General features: G+C 37.2%; 1 protein-coding gene across 9 annotated transcripts in view; it reads right to left on the reverse strand.

Moving 5' to 3' along the window:
- LOC138188465 (uncharacterized) overlaps positions 1 to 21,998 on the reverse strand; it is a 377,221-nt gene that overhangs the window by 33,778 nt on the left and 321,445 nt on the right. For all 9 annotated transcript variants that reach the window (XM_069130262.1, XM_069130259.1, XM_069130256.1 and 6 more), the window contains 4 exons: positions 15,738 to 15,805; positions 15,244 to 15,504; positions 13,891 to 14,112; positions 7,829 to 8,057 (listed from right to left, as the gene is read on the reverse strand). In XM_069130262.1, coding sequence (XP_068986363.1) covers positions 7,829 to 8,057; positions 13,891 to 14,112; positions 15,244 to 15,504; positions 15,738 to 15,805 — 780 coding nt within the window. The remainder of the gene's footprint in view (positions 1 to 7,828; positions 8,058 to 13,890; positions 14,113 to 15,243; positions 15,505 to 15,737; positions 15,806 to 21,998) is intronic.

The following is a 21,998-nucleotide window of genomic DNA, read 5'->3' on the forward strand; positions in this document are numbered from 1 at the left end:
GACTATTTGTAAAATGATTGTGGACAAAAAGGGGCTGCGAGATTTACAGCTTCGTACCTTCGGAATTTGAGTACTTGAACATTTGAACTTGGCGCGCCAACCAAGGGTTCATCGATTTTGGAACGACGTGTAGAATGACTATGGAAAAATAGGGGCGAGAAAAATAAGTTTAGTGCCCTTAGATTTTGACAATTTGAGAATTTGAGTATTTGAGAATTTGGGAATTTGAGCTGCCCCTGGGACAATTCGTAAAATGTGGGAAAATAGGGGTAAGAAATAAGTTTAGAGTCTTCAGAATCTCTGAGAATCTGGTTCAAGTACTACAAGCATTCGAATACTTTTGTGAGTCTATAGGGCAATAAACATCTTTATATCCAATATCTTTCAACCTCTTCAAACCTTCTCAAGCGGTCCGCCTTTCCAACTTCGCCCTAAATCCATAATAAAACTAAAAGTTGGTAAAGCTTGTCCAAGTTGTCAAGAGAAGAACAACTAAATGCACCTGGCCATCTCGAACAGACTACAAGCAGTACGTACTTCATTAGCGTCAAGCATTTTGCATAAATTACGGTGCAGGCTCGTAGCGGAGAATCGATCGATAACTATAGCCAATAAAAGATCGATAAATCTTCCAGTACAGGATTCAGAATCGAGACGAACGACGCTGGAAAGAGTTGGAAAGAAAAAAAAAAGTGAATTTGCAATAATTTACCGCGAGGATATCGCGCTGCATCCTGGCGGTTATTATATACAGGAGTGGGGGTGAAGCTGGCGTGACGGGAAACCATTTTTCAGGGGCGTCGTGGCGGGAATACTTAGCAACTGCCTGACGTTTTAATCGATCTGTAAATAGCCCCGTTTTCGAGACATCGCGGTAATTACCGAGCCGCGACCACGTCAGGCTTCGACGTCCACCTGAGACACATCATAGCGGATCGAGCGAAGCTTTAGGGTAGAACACTTAAGTTTGGGTTAATGGAGAAAGTTTTTGTCGAAGGTAAACTGATCGGCGATTGTTGCTTTACCATTCTTCGCGAATCAGATGAATTATGTTATTTTACGCAAAGGACGAAGGATTTGTAAGATTTCTTTGGCTTGTCTAATGTCATTTCAAATATTTAACATTAACATTGAAATACTAACTCAAACAGACTGACATTCAGACACTGAAACATAACTTAAATCGTAATTCAAGCATAGTTCAGGTACCAAGTCAGACATGTCGATACTCAAATAGTAACATAAATACATTAATACTCAAATACCAATACACATAAAATATACTAACACTGAAATGCTAATACGACCTGAAAATACTAACTCGTACTAACTTGAGTATTACATCAAACAATAATTTAAAGATGCTGATATTCAAGTAGTACCAATACTTAAATATTGACTTAAATACTTGGTCATATTGAGAAATTCTTGAAATTTTAACTTCATGAGACTTTTCATTTCTAAAAGTTGATTGATCTTCACTGAACAACCTTTAATCATCGAAATTCATAAAACCACTATACAAAATGCAGTATTTGTGTATTGAAAAGCTGCGCAATGTATCATACACTTGCACGATTGCAGAAGTAGCAGTAAAATTTCTTGAAACGGAAACCTAGTGAACACGACGAATGTACCTGGGTATCGGTGTTCATCCCCCTCTGAAAGGAGTAGCGGGGGTGAAAGTGGATCAGTAGGGTTGAATAGAGGTCCGAGCAGTGAATGGGTGCCTATAGAGTGCAGTGTTTCGAGGGAAAAGCCCAAGGGCTGGCATTTAAATAGCTCGAAAAACAGGGTTAAGTCGAGTTGCGATTAAACAAACTAAATACATCTCTCGTCGAAACGTCTCTTTTTATTTACATTTGCTTTTTGCGACATTTTATGTGAGCCTATAGTCGCGTACGATTGATCATTCGTGAAAAGAAGAACATTTTTCTTAAGAATTCTATCAATCGGTTGAAGCAACGGACTGAAAGATTGAAATTTTTCGAAGAATCGGGAAAGAATTTTGGCAGTAAAAATTAAGATAGATTTGAGAAACCTTTAGGAGCCTTTATTACAATTTGATTGATATTTTACATAAAAGAATCAGTTTTTAAAAAGTTATATGGAGTAAATGAAAAGTTAGTTGGAAAATTGAAATTTTATAAAAAATTGAAGAAAGCATTTTGAAGGAAAAAATTTAGATAAAAATTGGAGAATTGCTACAAGCCTTTTGTACCGTTTAATCGACTTTTCATGAAAAAAACAACAATCTTTTAAAAGGATTATACCCAACAATTAAAAATTTGGTCTGGAACTTAAAATTTTGGAAAGAATCGAAAGAAATACTCAAGTCCAAGTAAAAAATTGGAAACTCTTTGGAAAAATATGCTCGTATTCGATCTTCTCGGTGTATTTCAGTTTCCAATATTGAATCAATTACATAACAAGGTTATATCGATTGATTAAAAATTCAATCGAAAGATTGCAACATTATGAATGATTGAAAGGAGTTTCAAAATATTAATTCCATAAAATTACACAAGCTAAAATTACGGGACGAATAATTATCGAACTCAGTAAAAAAGTAAATATTCTTGATACATTAAATCAAAGATCGAAGTATAAACGAAATTGAAAATATTCCAACTGATATATAAAAATGTGCAAAGGGATGAAGACGCAAGGTGTGTGTTTAGTTTGATGAAAGCTCGTCGTAAGGATGAGGTTCGTTTAAGTTCCATTACAGTTTAAACGCGAAAGAAAATTTTACCCCGATTCAAGTTAACATTTGAACAAATTTCATCTCTTTTTTTTTTAATTATATTCCTCAAGTATATATTCGTTCGATGTTTAATTAATTCCGCGTACGATTAATTGAAATAATGATGTTTGCATTACGTAAAATCGTTGATAGCATAGGGATGGGGGAATTAATTATGCGCGTTACAGTCGAATTAATTGTGTTGTATAATGAGTAACGATTTACGATATGAATAAATCATTACTGAGAGAGAGAAAGAGAGAGAGAGAGAGGAATATTAAAAGAGGAACAGAATTATCAACTTTCGTTCGGTTGGTATTTGTCTTCGTTTGATCAAGTGAATATTCTGTTCGGAATTGTATACCGATATTAGTGTTCATTGTGCTTTAATTATACAATATTTCCCGGGTTCAATTCACATGGCGTAGCATCTTTCGTTGTAAATAATTTATCTCTTGGTATTTGCTATGTTCAAACAATTTTATACAGTAATTTTGTGTGTAAGATAGCAAAAAGTTATATTAGTTAATTAATAATATATTCCTCTGGCGATAAATTTTGACTAATGTGCAGAAAAATCTTTTTCTCAATTATTCATTTTGTTGACGTCATTTTTCGCTATTTGGTAGATTTAAATAATTTCAAAGAGTAATTTTATTTAAAAACAGATTTAAACAGATCTACGTCAATTTTCCTAAGTTTATTTTAATATTAATTTTATCATGTCACAGTAATCTAAATTTTTCCATTTAAAAAAGTTTCCAATCTTTTTCTCTAACCGCACATTAAGCAAACAAAAAAGAAAAAAAAACATACTGAAATCGCAGTATAATTAAACATTTATATCGATATTTATTTTATCCATAGGAGTTTTATAAATTGTCTAAATTTACTTGAATAACAATTTGCCCAATACGAGAAATTACTTTTTATATAAAAGAAAGACGATATGGAAAAATGCATTTTCTTTAATATTACTTCGGAGCAATTTTTTCGACGAGTTTCAAAAGACCCGTCAGTATTTCTGCGTACAAATCAATCTAAATTCGGAAAAAATCGATTGCAAACATTCCCAATAAAGTGCGCACAATACTTTTCATTCGCGATTTTCGGGGCACTCGAACCGGCAGCAAAATAAAATCTGGCGCGACTCCACCCTGGTGAAAAAAAGCCCACTTTCCCGGTAGCTTCCATCGTGGTGGCGGTCCCTGGAACTCAATTTTTCACATCAACACCCATCTGCAGCCTTTTTTCCACGGTACGACTCGATCGAATCCAGTCGCAGCCTAATTACCATCAATTCCCCTGCACTCAGCCGGTCGTAACAGGCGGTCTAATTCAATTTTACATCACTTACAACAATGCAGCCATTCCATTCATCGTTATAGATCGTTCGTTTCGATCCTCCATTTAATAAGCCGCGAGACAAAAGGAGATACGATATTGTGATGTTGACTCTGGATTTTAATTAACAGCCACGATGATTTATATAGGTTACTGTCGTTCAATTCCAATATTTCGACTTCATTGTCTGCACTTCAACATTGATTTATACTACCTGAATCCTAACGTTCAGACAAAATAATACAGTAATGGAATATACTAGTATTCAAATACTAGTAGCCTGGTAATTAACTCAAATACTTAAATATCAAATATACTACCAATTCAAATATTGCTAGTCAAATGTTCACATACTAATCGAATACTGGTGTCATGAATTTTCATCCATCAAGTTTGAATCTTGGCTCACAAACTATGAATTCTATAGGCTCTAGACTCTAGACTCTAGGACTATAGGCTCAGGATGTTTCGGATCTCGCATTATCGACTCTTTATATACAATTGCATTTAGTTAAAGATTTTCCATCCCAGTCTACAAATAACTTCTGGTCTAACAAATTTCCAGTACCGAATAAAAATCGTCGATTATTCAATACCTGGATCCTTCATCCTCGATTGTTCGTTCGTTTCGATTGCCCAGCCATTTAATAAGCTTCGAAACAAAAGGAGACGCGACATATTCGGTCGACCGTGAGCGAGTCTCATCCCTCTGAAATCCTGTCAGCCATCGCTCGAACGGATCCAGACACCGGATTTTCCCCTTCTTATTTCGCGGCCTGATCTCTCCTCGCGCTTTAATATGCCCGCGATTACGCGCCAGCTCGCGACTTTATTAGAGAACCGTGCGAGAGTTTCTTCCGGCACTTTTCAAGGCCATCCTTTTATATCCCACGCGCTGTTCTCCCGCGAATTCATATTTTTCGCAGGAGGGAAGATGAGAAAGAGGATTTCGATGGAATATTGCTGTGATCCGGAGTTCGTTGCCTCGAAATAGTTTGATATTGTGGCAAATTGTCGAGATATAGAAGTTTCGGGTATTTCGAAATGGCACGCCTTTGCGGTTGTCTTTGAAAACGAACGAGCGAGTATCGTAAAAATCTTTGCATCGAGAACTTTAACGGAACTTTGGCGGACCTTCGATTTTCTAAAAAAATTCACGGTGTAGAATTTTAAGAAAGTATTTTATTACACAGAAAATATTAAAGTTTTGGGTTGGTTTGAAATTGTTTTCAGAATCTTGCAACGAGTTGTTTCGGCATTGGTCGTGAAAATGAAGGGCTGGGTATAGTGAAAATCTTTGGCCTGAGAGTCTTAGCTGGATTTTAGTGGATTTTTCGTTTTCTGTACTTCGAATTGTAGGAGAATATTTCGCTACAAAGACGTAAAAATTTTGGTCTGTTCCGCGTTTGAAGCTGCTTCGGGAAACTTGAAGCGAAGTTCTCAGATCGATTGTGAATTTTAGAGGCTGAATACTGGCAAAGTCTTTTAATTTGAGCTTCTAGTAGAACGTTTAGTTTCTGAAAATGTTCTTTAGAATGAATTGTTAATTTCAGGAATATGAATGTATCTGATTTGCCAGTATACGTATAGAATAGAACACAATTGTCCGGTTCGATGGAAATTTAATTTGCTATCTGATTAAGGAGAATTGATTTCCATCTACTAATAGAGTTGTTTCCCGGCAGTAGTTTCTCAAAGCAGAGGTGCAGGGATAATCTGCGGATGCTGGAGGAATTTCCAGCATTAAGTTTTTCGACGTGAAGGAAGGAGGAAAGAAAAGAAGAGGGAGAAGACTAATTCACGGCTTGAACAGAACCGATGTCTGACCATATACGGTTCTTTACTACTCGCTGCTCCTATATATGACCTACTTACCAGAACAAACTCGAACATGGGTTTTTGTTTCAATCGAGACTCGCCATTTATCCTCACCTAAAGCTTCGAGAACGCGTTTTTCAACTTTCATTGGAAATTTACTATCTATCCTCACTTAGAGCTTAAAGAACCAATTTTTCAACTTTTATTCCAAATTTACCATATATTCTCACTTAGGGTTTAGACAAAGTACCTTCCAACTTTTATATCACATTATTCCAATTGATTTTGATATTGAAACTTTAAAGAGCGAGTTTCAAGCGAAATTTGAATTTGTCCCTTCGATAGATTTGAAGAATTTTATTTATGAATCATTCGTTACAACTTCAAGGAAGAAGTTTTAAACGAAATTTGAATTTGCTCAGGTTTCTTCCAGTAGGCTCGAAGAACTTGGTTCGCGAATTTTCAGAGGATTAAATAAATTTTATTTGTTGCAATTCTAAGGAAGAAGCGTTCAATGAAATTTCAATTTGTTAAAATACGAAATACGATAAAAAATTCGCTACGAAAATCTGACCGACACGATCAGAAGATTCGAAGAATTCCACTCAAGAGGAGACTCAATTCGACCAAAGCTACGAATCGATTTCGCATAGACTAAAACTAACACAGAGAAACATTGATCGAATAAAGATGGGAATTATCGATTCTAGTCTAAACCCAATCTTAATCCATCAAAAAGGACAAATTTACTAAAAAAAAAAAAAAGAACACGATATACAATACAAAAAGAAGAAGAGAAACAAGAGAAAGAAAGTAAAGAGAAACGAGAGATCTAATTTTCCGGTGCGCTCATTTCAACGAAAATAGCAACTGGATCCGGAAATAATGGGACACCCGTTAGACGGGACAGGGCACGGACGATTAAAAGCGATATGTTACGTGGCGCGAACACGGTTGCACAGTACTTGAACGAGAAGAGAGTGGTTGAGTGCAGGGTCACATATATTGACATTCCGACACGTGTACCAGCCGAACCGTAGGATCTCTGTTTAATCCGACGCAAGCTGTTTATTTATGCGCGCACGAGCGTCTTCGGTATGCGATGAAAGGATTATCGCGACATACCGTCATAATTACACGCCGTGCCAACAACCTCGACACCGATGCTTTTGTCTGTGAACGCTTTGTTGCGTTTGTTTGTTGCTACAGCCGGAACAACCATGACGATACCTCTTCCGGATGAATGCTTTTCACGTCTCTTTCGTATTTTGTTACTCGTTGTGTTTCACTGTTCGTTCCGTTGTTTGTGCATTTTATTTTCCGTTTCAACCCTTTCACAGTGTATCATAGCTTAGCATAACACTATAAATTTCACGTCTTAACCATTCTCGAATTAACGATGCAATATATCTCGGAGTAACTTTTAGAGAGCTGGCGGATCGTTATAATTTTTCTGATATTCGTGTTACATTGCCGTGTACGATTCCATGATAAATTGGACTACACGTTCCATTTCGAATATTACGATCAATCTGTTGTGAAGTTGGAGCAAATCGTAGATTACTATGGATCGATAGACCAAGCTCACACACAGACAATTCTACATCGTTGCATTACTTTGATAAAAAGAAGAGTTCACCCGTTAGACTATAGACTATGCTTCCTGATTTTGTATGTTCTACGCGACCTTCTTATGAATATCGTGCGTTGGACTTTAGACTTTGGGTCCTAGTTCATGGGTCCCACGTTACTGATCCGAGTCATGGGTGTCAAATTATGAATCCTAAATTCCATTGATTTTGTCAATCAAGCTTCAGATCAAAGCACATCAAATTCTAGATCTTTTGTTGAAATATCGTTGTACGTTCGAATCGTAGTTTAAGTAACTTTTACTAACGAGCTGAAGACTGAGCAACTTACCAATCGAGGGTAGCCTTGGCGACGTACTGCACCTGATTCTCTCTGTCAGGATGCTCATGACGATCGTTAAGAGGGACTACGGAGTGACACACGAGACGAGTCTCCTGTCGATTTACAATCGTCAGATTGTAAGGCGACGCCTGTAGTCGAGATGCTATCGGATCCAGAGCCACCCACAATTTATTGTCCACCACCCATGATGGGTAGGAGCAACGTTCAGTTGAATTTTCTGGAAAGAAAGGAGCGATACCTTGTCAGAAAATCATTACGCGTTATTTCTTAGCATTGAGAAAAATTTCATAATTCAATTCGTCAATTTCATCGTTTGACAGTCATTGACCGATAATGTATCGATTTACTAATTTTATCAATATCGTGCAAAAATTCCAAATTATATGGAATAAACGTAACCTAAGAATTGAAGTAAAACGCAGTTAGACGTGGAAAGACGCGATGGATGCTTTGCTTCTCGAAATAATACAACTCTGTCGCTAACACGGTTATTCCTTGGCTATTCTCGGAGCGTATAATGCAACTAGAAACTCATTCCAAGCTCTTCAAGTTGGCCAAGCAAGTCTTCTACCTCTGATAAACGAGCTACACCTAAACTGCGTTCTCCTTCTTTCCTTTATATCATAATCTTTGTACTTTTTATCGTTGAACCGTTAGAAATTGAATTACACGACTGTCGAGTCTATCCAGAATTGAACAGCGGACGAACAGCTAGAATTTTAATTTTCCATTTGCACTGGCCCAATTACGAAACGAGCCGACTAATTAAAAATATTATTCCATGGCGCGGGGAGATCGAATAATTTCCAAGTTGCTCGAATAGCCTGTTAATTCGTTATTGTTACGAAGTTACGCAACATAGTTAAGAGAACGATAGTTTGGAATTTTGCTGACAGGATTTCAACGGAAATTGGACGAATTAAAGCTTGTAATGACTGTAAACTTTCTTTTTCAACCTCGTAACAAGATTTCAACTTCTCGAATTTTTATATTTATTGCATTTCTTTATACTTATTGCATTTCGTATATTTTACAGAATAGCATCTGTAATTCAATAACGTTTTTCTAGTACACGCATATTTGATTTTTCATACGCAACACGGTAAAAGAATTGGTATCTTCTGATAAAATTAAGACAAAAGAAATATTACGTGTACTTCCAAATAATCCAGAAACGAATCCTGTATTTTATTGCGATATGTCATACCCAAGCTTTCCGACAGACGATTCTAATCTATTTCTGGTAATTAGTTTGCCACTTGTTTCTACACTTACGATACATTCGCGTACTGTCGTGTATTTTAATTTTGCTCTCGTAATATTACAGGCATGCGACTAAGTGGAAAATAACCGATGGAATACAGAAAAACGAGGGTTGGTTGTATATCTTTTCGAGTAGAATTGGAGAAAATTGTTAATCGAGACACTTTTTAGATGGAAGTTTTAAAAATAATTACATTCGACAGATGGAAATGAAGAGAAACGTGAATATTACTGGATTTCAGTAGTACGAGTCAGTATATGATCAGAAGTGCATAGGTGCGTCATATAATTTCATACGAATCACTGTTTATTTTAAATACAGCACAAAGCAACGCAGATCCAACATATCGAATATAAATTCTTCTTTCATTTTCATCAAAGCATTTCACTTTATAATGAAAATTACGAAATAATCCATTTTGTGACAGGGTTTTTAAACATTCGTAAGTCTCTCTTATTTTACGCTTTCGTTCCTCTTGTTTCAATAAAATTCTATATTTCCAAATTGCTTCTTCAAAAAATCGCAAACAATTGCATCTTTATTGTCATTCCGCGATAAAAATTGTAAGATACGTCATTACACGACGTTGCTTCTAAATATTTGTAATTGTTATCCCTTGTCATATTTTAATTTCAATTTTTAACTGAAAATTACACATTCATAAACTCCGTATTTAATTTCGTTCGACCATTGCATATTGTAATAAAAAAAATTGTAGAAAAAATTTATTTCCCGTCAAATTTTCTAAAAATTCATTGTCATGTTCTCGCTTTAATTTTCGATTGAAAATTATGCAAACGTCTCGACGAATAAAGAACGAGTGAGAAATTTGTGAAATAAGGATGAGGAAATGGAATCAGACGTGACAATTTTTAATGATAATTCGGCGAGACAGTGGGAGAACATGCGTGTCCCATCGAGGTATCGATCGCCTTTCAGCGGAGGCGTCCTGTACGCCACATACTTCGACGCCTGTGCATTTTTAACGGTCCATTAATTCGCGCACAGTGATTGATAGCTGTGAGCAGTCGACCATCGACGCGATAACTGTTTGTAGGCGACCTAGACTCGCGTTTATGTTGGATTATTGCATTCCTTTGGATTATCGCTATTATCCTATCTACGGACTTACTTTTTCTTCCGTTGCTTTCTTTCATCCTACATAAATCATAAATTTATATTTATTATTTTGCTACTTACTTCTACAATTGAGTATTTCGTTGAACAAATTTTCAGTATAGTTACCAAATGAGTTATTCTATATAAAATCTATAGCACAATTAGTATTATGATATAATTGTTATGCGAAAAATAAAAATCAGAAAATATGAAGCAAGCAACAAAACAGATTTCCATACAATGTGCCATAATCATATAATAAGAACCTTCGCTCGCTCTAAATGCAAATTATGCGTATCGATTTTTCGTTAAATCAATTATCATAAAATCCGGTTACCTCGTCACGAGTCTAACATTTTTTATCGCGATTCTGGACACGTAAAACCGACAGGCAAAGTGAATTTAGCCCGTCGCCTATTATTTCCCACGAGACGGGAAGGACGTCTTTTTTCCGTTTTTTATAGAAAGCTGTTCAATCATATTGTAAATAATATCGGTGCACGCCTCCGAGTTCACCATTTTATGGTGGTGGTTTTCTTTTTTATATTTGGTCTTGGAGCCTGGTAGAACATGGACGGGGACGATCCTTGATTTGCATCGAACCGCAATCTCTTCTCTCGAGGAGAACGAAATGAATTCGAGACGGAATAAAAAAGGAAATATCTCGAAGGGACCGTAAATACCTTGGAACAATATTGAAACTTGAAAGTAACTCAGTGTAACGTGGAAAGTTTCTGTTTGGAGATTTTTCTTGCCGCTTTTTTATCGTCACTTTGTTTGCTGCGTATGCGTAGGACGCAGAATAGAAGGAATTTAGACGTTGTTTTCGCGTAAAATAATTGAACATACGATTTGTGCTTTTAGGAAAATTATTCCATTTCCATTGTTTCGTGAATTATTAAACTTTCTTTTTAACTCAAATTAGCAATCTCTCTTATTAATGTCGTTTTGTGTAAAAACCAAGTTGGTTCGTGGCTCGTAATTTTACGTACCGGAATTATAACTTTTATTAAATCTTGTTAATTATTCTATCTAGAGATTTTATAGAAAAGCACCGGTGGTATACAAAAACTTGAATAAAACTGATAAACAATCCTTTAATCGAAATTTTTATTTCAAAGATTGGCGCATTGCGTAGTACCTTCTACGAGAATCGATTCGCGTTGCGTTTAAGACAACTCTCTGCGGAAAGAATATAATTATTAAAATTAAAGAATAACATTGTGTTATTTTATATCTCGATCATTTTTCCTTTTACTAACTGCATCAAGTTATTCATCCGTGAATCGAACAGTTTAGTCGATTATCGTATCAAATCAATTTCTCTTTCAACATGCTCGGTTCGAAATTCGGGATGTTTTGTTAGAAAAGGGGAAAAATTTCGAAATTTCGAGCAAACGATTCGAGCGTTTAAGCAGCTTAGCAATTTTTCCACGCCTCTATCGCAACATTGGCTCGGGTGTTTCGTTAACCCCATTCCCTGGCGTTTCCATTTAAACTTTCCAGAAGGCAGATTAGTCCCTGGGATCTGCAACCCGCTTCCCTCGATCTCGTTGCTATCCTATGGCCGCGATTTGGTTCGGTTGAAACTCGAAAACGTGTAAAAAAAAAAAAAAAAAAACGCGATCGATTAATAAAGAAATAATCGCGACTGCAAATTGCGAGCTACGTCGCGATATTAATATTTCTTTGTGCACAAGGCAGCACTTTTAAAGCTACAGAATTTTTTATAGGGACTGAACTGAATTTTATTAAATGAACATAACAAAATTTGGCTCCATTTTTATCTTTACTTAAAATACCCAAATAAGAAGGTTATTTAATCGTACAAATAAATAATTAAATATAATGCGGTATATATTACAATGTTGAACATTAAATCAATTTACTAAATTTGTTAAATCAATTTGTTAAACTTGGAACAATATTCTGGAACTGTGCGCCATATTATTGTTCAGAAAATATCTGGAAATAAATCCTGGCCAGTGGCAGGATCGCGCAATCAGTCATGTATCCGGGAAATTCAACTGGAGGCGGTTTACCGCAAAACCAGCAACAAGATCATCTCCATCTAATACAACTGTCTACTCGTATCCACGTTCATAGCTTCACAGGATACGAGGAACGGTGTATTTAAACCGAAACTGGGGCAATGAACCGAACAAGCCGATCGACGATGATGATCCGCTCCGCTCTGACCGAAGATTGATAAATTAAAATGGTAATGAACGATCGAGCTATACGATGAACCTCCAAGAATTTCATTTTAAATGTCAGAACGTTGAAATGTTCTTTTACTTCGCGAAGAACGTTATAATAATTCCTTTAATAGCAAACTTTTAACGAAAGTGATGGCTTGTTAATTTTTGTAAATCTTCTAAATTTTTGAGGAAGAGGCTTTTAACGATAAAAAACCACGGTTAAATGAAAAATTGCCTAAGAGGATATTTAAACAACGAGACGGAAATTCAGAAACAGGGTCCATCGAGCGTTGAGAAAATTTTTGACGATAGAAACTCACGATTAGATGGAAAACTATCCGGAGAATATAGGAATCTTTAATCTGCGCCTAGCTTTATCAAAAAACGGGACAAAAATGCAGAAACACGACCTATAAAGCCTATACAACGTAGCCATGCAAGGAATTTGGTTTCAGAGCGGAGACTTTTAACCTCTCAGCAAGAATTTGCGGTAAAATTCCAGGCTAGGCCGATCAAAGATTCGCGGTTGCAGGTAAAATCAATCCCAAGAATGTTGAGAGAGGATCGAACGATGCTGGTGATCGCCTCAATTTGGTTAACCATGGCTGCAGAGGGCAGAATCATCGCAATCTAGCAAGGCTACGTGCAGTTATGCGATACCATGGAATACCCCAAGTAGTTGACGTCGACCGCCGCGCCAGTGTGCCGATAACACGCGGCCCAAGAATCCGATCTGGTGTCCATGGACACCGTCATAGTTTACGTTCTTCGTGCCCTGGTGCTATCGGTACCCGCGGTTTTCCCCGCGCCAAGACGCACGATCATCAGTTAACGATAACGTCAATGTGCCAACAATTTGCCCGCAGGATCGCTCCTTTTCACCTGACCACACTGTGGTAGTGTACGTGTCACTTCGTGTATGTTCGGTTACGTGGATGTTGGAAGAGATTTCATGTGCATGGAATTGGTTATCAGCGTCTCGGACAGAGGTAGATTGATTTTTATGAAACGAATGTTCGATGGGTTTTGTGCAAATGATAATATTATGATTTTAAGTGATTTTTTAATATCGGTCATAGACTTTTTCCAACTATGGTATCAGGTTGGTTACCGAGTACTGTTGCGGAGATTATTTTATGAATAGGGATTTTTGCGTTGACAGTTTGAGCATTGGAAACCTAATAGTGACATTATAGGGATATTTCACGAGACTGGTTTTAAGTTGGGAATTAAGCGTGCCTTCTGTAGATTGCTTCACGAGCGAGCTTTCTCCTACAAACGATGGTACATCGAGCTAATTTACAATTGAAAATTCAATAGTGATATTATAAGAACATTTCGTAAGAGTGGTTTTAATTTGTCAGCTAAGTGTATGTTAGTAGCGAAGAATTTGGTGCTACCGTACTACAGATTATTTTGCAAGTATCGGGATTTTTTATATATAAACTTTGTTTATGAGCACTTACTCTGTTTCATCTTGAACGTCTTGGCAGCCTCCTTAACGCTGATCAAGCCAGTACAAGAGGCATCCTCACTTTGCGCCAAATTCCACGAATTGTTCGAAGTTTGTTCATAGATGAAGCATCTATAGCTGTCCTCGTCGCTAGTTTTCCGCGGAGCGTGCAACCTCGCCACTAGATTGTGCGTGCTGCTTTCCTTCCACGTGGCTAGGCACTCTAGTTCCACATCTTCAAACAAAATCAAACGTTACGTTGAATCGGGTGTACATTACTTTACTTCAATTACAAATCTTAACTCGCAAACCTTTTCAAGATAAAAGTAAAACCAAAATTCTAATTATCAAATCTCTGCCAAATAGGATTTCCGCAGAATTGTTTCCTAATTTATTCAAACTTGATCAAACTTCGTCAAACCTTAATTCGAAACACCATTAAACTATCCAATAGTGGAAGAAATAATACTTTTAAGCTATTTAAGTCGACTTTACGTCGAATCCTAACCTACAGGAATACTTCAAAGCTAGCAAGAAAAAAAGAAAATGGTATTTTATTTTTGTTTCAAGGCACTCAATGTCCTTGTACAAATCTCGGTCATCGAATAAAAATCCTCATCGTTGAATCATGAATCTTCTGACCACCATTAGCTTCCCCCAATTACACCGCGATGCATAACGATTCCAATTACGAGGAAGGCTAAATCGTCCGCGGAGAAAATTATGGACGGAAATATTCTAACCGTTAATAAACCGCACCGCAGCCGCGTAGAATGAATTATAGCGGCACGAGCGTTTTCCCTTGGTATAATAATCGCGGAAAATCGGTCGGACAAGGGGTAGCAGCAACAAATGGTAATTGACAGGGCCGTTAATCATTCGCCGGAAGTTCCACTGACCGTCACAGATTCTCTTCCACTGCGTGTCGTGTTAATTAACGTCGTCATTGAGTATTTCTCGGTGCATGAAGAAAAATTACGGTTTTTCGCACGAAACTACCTGATGGACAAACATTGCAGATATTTATCTTACCTTTTTCGAAATTTTTTCTTGAAAAAATATATTTATTTGGAGAAGAATACAGAAAAGAAGATATCGTCGAACACACCGTGGATATTCGTGCAAATTCATATTTTTATTAACACGAGTAAAGAGTTGCTTGAAACTACAGATGTTACGACGAGTACCTTATTTTGCATATTTTGTATATTTCTCAATATTATGCAAATTTTCAATAGTTTTATACGTTTTAATTTTCTACGAACGTGTAATTTTTATGCATAGCAATATGTAGAGATAAATTTACGAAATCTAAATTTTCAAGTATAGTCAGAAAGTATAAATATATGCTATAAAGTATACTCACCGACGCTTTCAGAGGACAGCACATTGGCACACGCCTGATAGCGGAAAAGCAATCGCGATTCTTGAGTGCAGGTTTCTGCCGCTGATAACGGCGACTTACACTCCCCTTCGCCATGACTATACGTGAATTCTAGGGGCCCCTTAAATGGACAGGGCATCGGAGCTGCCCCCGTGCGAAATAGGGAAATTAATATGGCATCGCTTCTCAACTCGCTGCATATGAATGGCAAAGTAGGTTTTGGCGACGCTGTGATGCAATAGGCTGAAAAAGAAGAATCGACGACGACAATTAACATTTTTCATTTCCTTCCCTTTTTTCCGTCTACATTGTTCCCTGTCTTTCAAATATCAATTAACATTCTCGTCATTGGCAAATGTAACGTACCAGTGAAATTGTTTGATACTTCGTTTTCGATGACTAAACAATTTCTGCAGACATTTAGAATACGCGTTTAAAATCGATCAAAGCAGGTATCCATAACGTGCGAGACTTACTTTCTTTATACTGAAGAACATTCGGATGCTTCATGTGCATGACGATGCACCTATAGCAATCTATCTCTCTGTAACAAAGAAAAAGAAAACTCTGTTATTATAAAATCGAATGGCGAGACAAATAAAAAAGAAATAACCCTGTTTCCTATTCTACGTTTGACACCAAATAAAACGCTACGATAGACAACAAAGTTCTCCTAAACGATTTCGCCCAAGGAAAAGGAAATATCGAAACGCCGTTGCGATCAAACAAACTCCTTCGAACACTTGGTCCATTCAGAAAACACAACATCTCCAACTTCTTTCTAACGTAACAGAGATCGCTCTTAAATACACACTCACATCTGAGAAAATCTGCAAGAAAAGATAAAACGAAGTGTACTAACACACGCGATTCCTAGGCATTTGTACACGATGAAAAGACAAACTTCGAGGCGCAATAGAGACAAGGGCGGTTAGATAGAGGGTGGAAAAGGGATGACTGGTCCAAGAGGGGGCAAGTAGTATCACGTAGCTACTTAAAACTTTTCGAGCTTGTCTTGTGTCCCTACTAGTTGCCACCTTGCTTACTTAGCTCTGCTTCGCAACTTCTACCTTCCACTATAGTCTCTTTCTCTTCCTGCCTCTCCCTTGCTTCCTGTTTCCCACCCCTTACATTCTCCTCAGCTTCCTGCTGGCTGGGACGATGAAGTTTACCTTCGTTTCTGGCTACCTCCTGTACTTCTTATCGAACGTCCATATTTTTCTTTTTGGATGACATTTCTTTCGACGTAATTGATTCTTCGTTATTTTTAGGTCGAAAGAAGTCTGATCGATGATGTGACCAAGTTCACGTAAATTTGCAGTATTTAGTAACATTTATAACGTATAAAGAACGAAGAATACAAATTAAGATTAAATAATGTAACCTAACTGAAATTCAAACTATTACGATAACATGTAGCATAAGAATATCAACGAAGAACTGGAAATGAAAATCTTTCAAAATTCAGCTTAAATAAAATAAAAGGCACCAGGATATTGCCAGGAAACTAGAAATCGGCAATTCTATTCACTGCTTACCCAAACTTTAATTTAACCAAAATTTAAAAATCTTCTGTACTTATCTAATGGCGCAGACCAAATTTCTTCGCGCGTGCACAAAATTCGTGCGAGACAACGCTGCATATTCTTTCTGTTATTTCCTTTTCCACGAAAGAACCTTGCGCTCATTTGTATCTTGTACATTTGTACGTCTGTTTATCGACAGTTGCTCGTTATTTAAGCCTCGAGATGGTCTCAAAGCGCGAGATCAATGCGAGCAAGCATAAAAGCAGACTCGAAAGATAAATATATATGCGTGAAACGCACGCATCAGCGAGTTCAGACGTTTCGCAACGCGAATAGCTAGCCATTCGTACACTTCGAACGCGGTTCATGGTTCATAAAAGAGAGGACGAAGATGCGTGTGTGCTGGTCTCTGGCGTTTATAAATCGACTGTTCCCAAGAATATCGTCTGGAACTTCGCCGTAACTTTAAGATACACTAATGGATGTTTTTCTTGCATTAAGTTGCACGCTTTTGGTAGCAAAGCTTTGCAAGCTCGCGTAGAATGTTATTAGATTATTATAAAATAGAGTTTTTGTTAGGAAATCGGTATGATTATTTATTCTACCATATTATCGGGTATTTTTGTCCCAATGTATTTTGTGCGTGTTTTTCGTTTCTCCTTGTGTTCATTCCTCTATCAAATAAAATACTCCTCTTTTTCTTACTTATTAAAACATAACCAAACTGCGTTTATTGTTGTTGAAGTGGTCACCACTTATAAGAAAACTCTACATCTGGTCTTTTTAGTTTCTCAAGCACTGAAGCCATCGACAGCGCATAGACAAAAGACTGCGACGAAGTCAGACCATAAACAGTAGACAAGCGACGTTGGTTTCGGGCTTTTCAGTTATTGGGTAACACAGCTAGCGTGCGGATCTGGACCAGCTCAAATTGTATTCTTATTTATAATTACACTTCTATTTAAATATATTTTCTGCCTTACAATTTATCCACTAGTTTTCTCTGATTACACATCGAATAACCTCAACAATTGTAAACTACGGAGTACACGTCTGAATATTTTCAAATGTCCTCTCAAAGCAAAACGGTCCTCGATCGATTAATTTTCTAAAGTCCGCCCCTCGAAAAGTATAAACTAAATGAAAAATTTGTTCGAAAGAAAGGGGCGAGAAATTTCCAAATTTCCCATCAAGGCAGAAGAATACTCGGTCGATTAACTTTCTAAAATGGAAAGCAACTAGCCTCTCCAAGGTCTGAAAGGCGTCTCTTGGAGCTGTTTCGATGGAAGAACACCCTCGTCCAAGTTTTCCACGTTGGCCTGTACATGCAGCCGACCTACAATTCGAAAGTTGTCCAAGTTTGTATGCATGTCAACGAAGCCGCGGACACGGTATCCGAGAGCGGTTTCTCGTGATCGCATTTGGAGTAACTATCAGGCAACCGGAAGCGAAGGGAACGCTCTCTGCCCTTCAGCTCGTGAACCGCAAACGGCTCGGAGTTAAACGCGCCGAACCCGACCGCTTTTGTCGACCCAACTCGACCACTCTCGCAACTTTTACCCAACCCCTTTCATGTTTCGTCCGTTTTTTTCATTTTTTCTTCTTCTTTTTCCATGCTGGCTAAGGCGACGAATTTTTACTTTTTTCCATTTTTTTTTTTTTTTTTTTTAAGGGAAGTTAAATGTACCGATGTTGTTGTCAGAAATGTTGTTTGGATTTTTGAAACAATGTTCCGAGCGTAATTTTTAGTGATCGCAGTTATGGATATTTTAATGCATGATGTTTTTGGAAGACTTGGAATTTGAGTGTATCGTTAGTTTCGTATTATTTTAATATCGTATAATGTTATTACGTTATATTGTAATTTTGTTTTCTATATTTTATGATGTATAATAATGGATACTGTACAATGTTACATTTTCAGAATTTTCATTGCCAGAAATTTTATGGTAAATGTTATAGTGAATATCTTTTCGATATAGGAACGTTAAAATTTAATGCACGAATTGGGAAAATTGATTTACACGATGAATTGATTGAACGAAATGTCCTAGGAAATTGAAAAAATTAATGGGCGAGATTGAAGTTGGACTGGGTAAAAAGATTCGTTGAAATAACAGATTTCGAAAGATTGAAAAGTTCCCTGACGAACATTTCGAAGAATTTGGAAGTTCCGGGACGAAAAATTTGGGAGAGTCGAAACTTTAGAATGGAAAATTTCAAAGGAATGGAAAATACTAAAAGATGGAAATATTCCAAAATATTTAGAAGCTCGATGAAATGACAAGTTTCAAGTTTCAATTGGAGGAACGAAAATACCGATATGGATTATTCTAAGCAAAATAACGATACTAAAATTACACATGCACTATCCAATATTCAAAATGCCTCGTATCAATTAAATTTTCGTTTCTAAAAATTGCAATAAAATTTCTAAAAGTACGCTCTTCTCATCAACTGGCTCAAAACGTCGAAAAATACTTCAATTTCTACGAGTGGGGTCGTTGAAAAATCCAACTCGTTAGCCCATAAACGCTTTCCGATCTGGCAGCTGCGACGTGCTCTCAGGATCGATTCTACAACTTCCGGATTATTGCCACGACAACTCGGACGTTTTATCGTTTCTCGATGATCCGAAGAGTTTCGCGGCGATCCTTTAAAGCTCGGTGCCACATCGACCGATCGTTCTGTTCTCTGTATCGTTTGAGACGCAACGTCGAATCGGCCACTTTTACGACCTCCACGATACTCACCAATGATCATTGTTATCGCTTACTTTTATTTGTTTGTTCCATTCGGGGGTCGAATTGAAAAACGCAATCAGAATAGTGCCGAAATAGCGGAGCATTGTGGACAAGGAGACACTTAAAAGTTATATTGTTTGGATTGTTAAGTCGACAGTTATACCATCGATAAAACCTGTTTGATGACTATGTTTAAGTAGTCGTACAAATGGCAATACTAAGATTCTTATCGCAGACTAAGGATTTATCAAGAAAAATCCTAGAAAATAATCCTAACCTAAGCTTAAGTGACGTTTAATGACTACCTTCAAGTGGCTGTAAAAACTACTAGATTCTATCATCCTAGATTACGAATTTCTCAAAAAGATGTCTGAAAAGTAACCTAAACCTAACCTTACCTAAATCACCAAAAGCCTAAACCAGTCCTGACCTAAACATAAGTGATGTTCCATGACTATGTTCAAATGAATGTATAGATGATACTGATAGGTTTTTAGGATACGTAGTAGTAGGTAGATAAATGGAAAGTAACCTACATCTAACCTAACCTAAATCACCAAAAGCCTAAACCAGTCCTGACCTAAACATAAGTGATGTTTCATGACTATGTTCAAATGAATGTATAGATGATACTGATAGGTTTTTAGAATACATAGTAGTAGGTAGATAAATGATTTGTCAAGAGGAGCCCTGAGGAGAAACTCTAACCTAAGTATAAGTTATATTTGATGACTACGTTCAAACGTAATATAAGCAAACCACGCTTAAAAGCGGGTAAGAATCGAAGCAAGACGCGAAATACTTAAACGATACGAGACTAGCCAGATTTTATATTTAGATAACGGATTCGATTCCTTGAATTATGAATATTTTCATCCTGAATCATGATATATTGTCCCAGAAATTTGGACTCTAAATAAAGTTTCTCGCATCTCCAAAGATACCAGGCTATCTTCAAATCCTCCTATAACAGCCTAACTATATCTTCCGTAAAGTGTACCTCGAATAACACCAAAATTTAACAATGTCCTTGCACTATCCCCTCCATTTCAACTTTATCTCCAATTAACCCACTCTCCATTGAAACTCCGAATGTCATCAAATATTCGCTGCTATACTTCATGAACAGCTTAATAGACCAATATACGAGACCATGAAACAGTTATAAATCCTAACCTATTCACGTGATTCGACTGCGAAATCCAAAGATGTAAACGTTACGACTGAGAAGGGTTAATCCGCGTGTAAAACGAAAGTAGGTCTCTTAACAAGGGAGTGGGAGGGGGAAGTACAGAAAGGGGTGAGGCTGGAAGAATTTCATCCATAGGTTATTACGAGAACACGTTCTTCTATCGTAGTGTGAGAGTTGATGAGAATGTTGATTAAATGTTTCAGCGAAGTTTCGCCAGGGAACCACTCCAATTACACGGAAGTTCCATCGGCGGACACGGTGGTTGTAAGTGAATCCCGACGGCCTCGAATCGAAAGTGATACCGTAATTGAAAAAGAAACGAATGTAAGGGCCGTGGACCCATCGCGGATATCCAATCCGAATTTTAATTTCACGCTCGCCACACGTGTCCACCGAACGTATTACCACTGTACTCTCGCTGTTCGAGTTTTTCAAATTTTTATTTCAATGGCCAATAGAAATTCTAAAGTTATCTCGCAAACCATAACGAATTCTAGAAAGTTTCAGACCATCGAACACATTCGGAGAAGCAAACAACTGTTTGAAAAAAAAGTTCGCCAATTAAATATCTGTCTAAAGAATCCACGAACGAATAAAATGACCTTCTATAAATTGAAACCAATTGGCAAGCTACCTTCGGCATCATAGGAAACGATTCCAAATGAACAAGTAATAATTTAAAAAAGCAACCTAGGTCCACCTAAATTAAATCTTTCTTTCGCGGCTTCTAGAAGCTGATAAAAGAATTCTTTTAGAAATACCAGTAAAGTCTAAAGTTATCTTACAAAAACTATGGAAAAAAATTGTTTCGAAGGATTAAAATGGTCAACAAATAAATTCCGAACGAAAACGGTGTTGCACGAAGGGAGGAGAAAAGCGTTTTTCATCGAACAATTTTCGCGCTGTGGCTACTCTTGCTCGTAGTTATCAGTCTGTCGATAACGCCGTTGTCATTACTCGTAGATTGCAACGGGAGGACAGAGAATGAGCTGTCTCAGCGCGATCGTCGTGATTTATTTATGCGATCGCATCGAAAAAACAAGGGGACGAGTTTTTCGTTCGTTGACCTGCTCGTCGAAATAATTTATCGTCGATTATTTATTGTATTATCGTTCTCTTCTTTCTCTCTGTCTCTCTCTTGCCTGACGCTCAACTGGTAAAATTGAGTTCTCTAAACAATGGACGATGTTTCATAAATCTTCTTGTCTCTGTTACAATAATAAAGTCATGGTTTACGATTTATTTGTTAATTTGGAACAATTTTTTATTGTTCCA

This window comes from Bombus flavifrons, chromosome 16, assembly GCF_040668555.2.
Source record: "Bombus flavifrons isolate JBK064 chromosome 16, iyBomFlav1_principal, whole genome shotgun sequence".
NCBI classification, from domain to species: domain Eukaryota; kingdom Metazoa; phylum Arthropoda; class Insecta; order Hymenoptera; family Apidae; genus Bombus; species Bombus flavifrons.